Source organism: Perkinsus marinus (assembly GCF_000006405.1).
Source record: "Perkinsus marinus ATCC 50983 genomic scaffold scf_1104296931140, whole genome shotgun sequence".
Classification (NCBI taxonomy): Eukaryota; Perkinsozoa; order Perkinsida; family Perkinsidae; genus Perkinsus; species Perkinsus marinus.
Genome location: NW_003215888.1, coordinates 8,278 through 11,781, shown reverse-complemented (window position 1 = coordinate 11,781; position 3,504 = coordinate 8,278). Strand labels below are relative to the sequence as shown.

The window sequence follows — 3,504 nt, the reverse complement described above, 5'->3', positions numbered from 1 at the left end:
TTATCGACCCTGGATGCTATGACAGCTCGAAAGTTGGTAATTTGTGCACATCACACTCGAAATGTGTCTTCTTAATCACCAAGTTAGTCTCAGCTTCCCGTCGCTCATTTGCATTCGTCTATGATGGCTTCACGGTCTTTCTCCGCTGTACTCGTCGCCCTCTGTGCCTTCCAGGACATCAAATTCGTGACGGGCAACGCCACTGACTGCGACACTGAGTGCGCGACAACTTACCCTGGGTCATATTGTAAGTATTGGAAGACGCCAAGCACTTGCTTCGGCTCGGATGCATCATGCTTCTGCGGCACGAGTGAACCGACTGAAGCTCTCCGAGGTTCCACATCCTCTGCCGCAGTGACGGATGAGATTACTGAGGCCACTACAAGCGAAGGAGGTACCACAGCAGCTCCCGAAGCAACGAGTATGACCGGTTCTGAAGCTACTGTCGATACCACAGTAGCGGTCAGTACAGCTGCTATGACCGATGAGGTTGCTGTCACTACTCCAGCTCCTGTGACTGGCGAAGTGACCATCAGCACGGCAGCTGGGGAAGCTCCCGGTAGAGACAAGGATGATTCTGATGCTACCACCCAGGTCGCTACGGAGGCTGCGACTGTCACGACTACGATCGGTGTTTCTGTCGAGCCTGCTACTATAACGTCCCCTCTGCCGGTCAGCAAAGCTGCTGTGACCGATGAGGTTGCTGTCACTAATGCAGCTCCTGTGACTGGCGAGGTGGCCATTACCACGGCAGCTGGGGAAGCTCCCAGCAGAGACAAGGATGATTCTGATGCTACCACCCAGGTCGCTACTGAAACTGCAACTGTCATCGCCTCGACTACGATCGATGCTCCTGTTGAGCCTGCTACTATAACGTCCCCTCTGCCGGTCAGCACAGCTGCTGTGACCGATGAGGTTGCTGCTACCACTGCAGCTCCTGTGACTGGCGAGGTGGCCATTACCACGGCAGCTGGGGAAGCTCCCAGCAGAGACAAGGATGATTCTGATGCTACCACCCAGGTCGCTACTGAAACTGCAACTGTCATCGCCTCGACTACGATCGATGCTCCTGTTGAGCCTACTACTATCACGTCCCCTCTACCGGTCAGCACAGCTGCTGTGACCGATGAGGTTGCTGTCACTACTCCAGCTCCTGTGACTGGCGAAGTGACCATCAGCACGGCAGCTGGGGAAGCTCCGGGCAGAGACAAGGATGATTCTGATGCTACCACCCAGGTCGCTACGGAGGCTGCGACTATCACTACTACGATCAGTGTTTCTGTTGAGCCTACTACTATAACGTCCCCTCTACCGGTCAGCACAGCTGCTGTGACCGATGAGGTTGCTGTCACTACTCCAGCTCCTGTGACTGGCGAAGTGACCATCAGCACGGCAGCTGGAGAAGCTCCCGGTAGAGACAAGGATGATTCTGATTCTACCTCCCAGGTCGCTACGGAGGCTGCGACTGTCACGACTACGATCGATGCTCCTGTTGAGCCTACTACTGTAACGTCCCCTCTGCCGGTCAGCACAGCTGCTGTGACCGATGAGGTCGCTGCTACTACTGTGGAGACGACCGATTCCGAGACTACTCTCAGTCCGATTGTGTAGCCGATTTAGGTTAATGAAGCTTTGTAATGTCCCGGAGTGCATCTTAATACAATCCTGGCCACTGCAGGATGCCTTGATAACGAGTGTATAAGTGTTTATCTGCCCGAGTTGCGTTGAAGGATACGTTGCGCCCCAACATCACGAGAGCATCGACGATACACCCAAATATGAAACCTATCTGGAGTGCACCAGAGCTATCTGAGCGTTCGAGACAGACGAGCGAAGGCGGGCAAGCCGCGCCAGACTGACAGCGGTGGGTGCACTCGCTTACGCACTAGCATCATGCTAATAGCATGAGCTCATGTTGATCCTCTAGGGTCTGAATTCCGATTGCTGATACACTGACAATCTTGTTGATAGTGAGCTCAAATACAGAGGTTGGATATCCTACAACTTTTGATGTATCCTTGGCAGCTCAATGTGTTCTCATCAAGCTTGATATGTGTGACACCGACCAAACATCAGGGTGGATGCAATCGGAGGGCGAGCTTGTTACTCGCGTAGCTTCCTATGGGAATCAAGCCAACTGTGGTGCTGTGTAAATGCCCAGCCGCTCAGCCAATAAGGTTTATTCAGCTGAGTAATTATTTTGAGGTTATGCCTTGGCAGCGGTTTCAGATGGATTGGACAACGAGGAAGTTCCAGTATGACCCGATGAGGAGTCATGAACTGTGCCCTACAGCCACGCCGAGTTAGAAGACGTACACGAAGCCCGATCGCTGCAGGTTACACAACCCGTTGTAATCTGAAATATATTCCCCTAAGCGTTGATAGTGAGCGGCGACGAGCGATTGCTCTGCATGATCATCACATTCGCCTTGGCAATCAGAACGAGCCGCAGACCCGAACCAGGAAATGTCCAATCGGTCGAAACGATGCTTGCGAGAAGTCGACCAAACTTCTCGGAAAAAGAGTGGCTGAGAACGCAGCGCGCACCACACTGTATATGATGCAGTATCTTGTGAAACGATTAGGCAGATAGACACCGGGCGCACTGTTGTTCAGCTACAGCGAACGAACATCATTGAACTCGTTAGTGCTCAAACAGGTTGTCCAGTTAGCACCGGCTTATGGCGTTAGCATAGGCCCTCACAGGTCCAGACTAGCTCCGCACTTCCCGCAGTTTATTCACATTCGTGCAAGATGACTATCCGCTCCTTCCCCTTCGTCATCGTCGGTCTCAGTGTTCTCCAGGACATCACAAACGTGATGGGTAACACCACCGAGTGCGATGCCGAGTGTGCCGCCACCTATCCCGGGTCGTATTGTAAATACTGGCAGACACCCAGCAGGTGCTTTGGCTCCAACGTCCCTTGTTCCTGCGGGTCGGGTGGAACAACTGAAGCCCCCCGTAATTGTGATGCTGGTTGTGCCTCGGATACTCCTGGCTCCTACTGCAAGTACTGGGCTACACCAAGCACCTGTCATTCATCCAATGCGCCATGCACTTGCGAGGTTGCTCCAGTTACCACTACTCCAAGTGAAGCCACCGATGAAGTCACTGAGACTACCACAATTCAGGACGGCACAACTGCCGCCCCCGAAGAAACCAATACGGCCACTTCTGTTGCTGTCGACACTACCGGAACTGTAACTACAACCGATGCGGCTGATGTTACTACCGACGCTCCTGTCGAGCCTACCACTGTTGCACAAACGACCAGCGCAGCAGCTCCCTCGGAAGTAACCACATCTCCAGATGTTACTGGAGAGGCCTCATCCACCACATTTTCTGCTACTACAACAGACGATGTCGCCACCAATGCCGCGACTACAGCTGACTTCCCAGTCACGACTATCAGTGCCGCCACCACCGTTGATATCACCACCGAAGCTCCAGCAACAACGACAGAGGTGACCGATACTCAGGCTACCCCCAGTCCGAGTGTGTGA

At 53.4% G+C, this 3,504-nt stretch overlaps 2 protein-coding genes across 2 annotated transcripts; both read left to right on the top strand.

Annotated features, from left to right (window-relative positions):
• Positions 1-123: 123 nt before the first annotated feature.
• Positions 124-1,611, top strand: Pmar_PMAR009503 (conserved hypothetical protein; the record flags this gene model as incomplete). The annotated part of the gene is made up of 1 exon (XM_002786795.1): positions 124-1,611. The coding sequence occupies one exon, from the start codon at positions 124-126 to the stop codon at positions 1,609-1,611; it is 1,488 nt and encodes a 495-aa protein (XP_002786841.1).
• A 1,143-nt stretch (positions 1,612-2,754) lies between these two features.
• Positions 2,755-3,504, top strand: Pmar_PMAR009502 (merozoite surface protein 2, putative; the record flags this gene model as incomplete). Its single annotated transcript, XM_002786794.1, has 1 exon — positions 2,755-3,504. The coding sequence occupies one exon, from the start codon at positions 2,755-2,757 to the stop codon at positions 3,502-3,504; it is 750 nt and encodes a 249-aa protein (XP_002786840.1).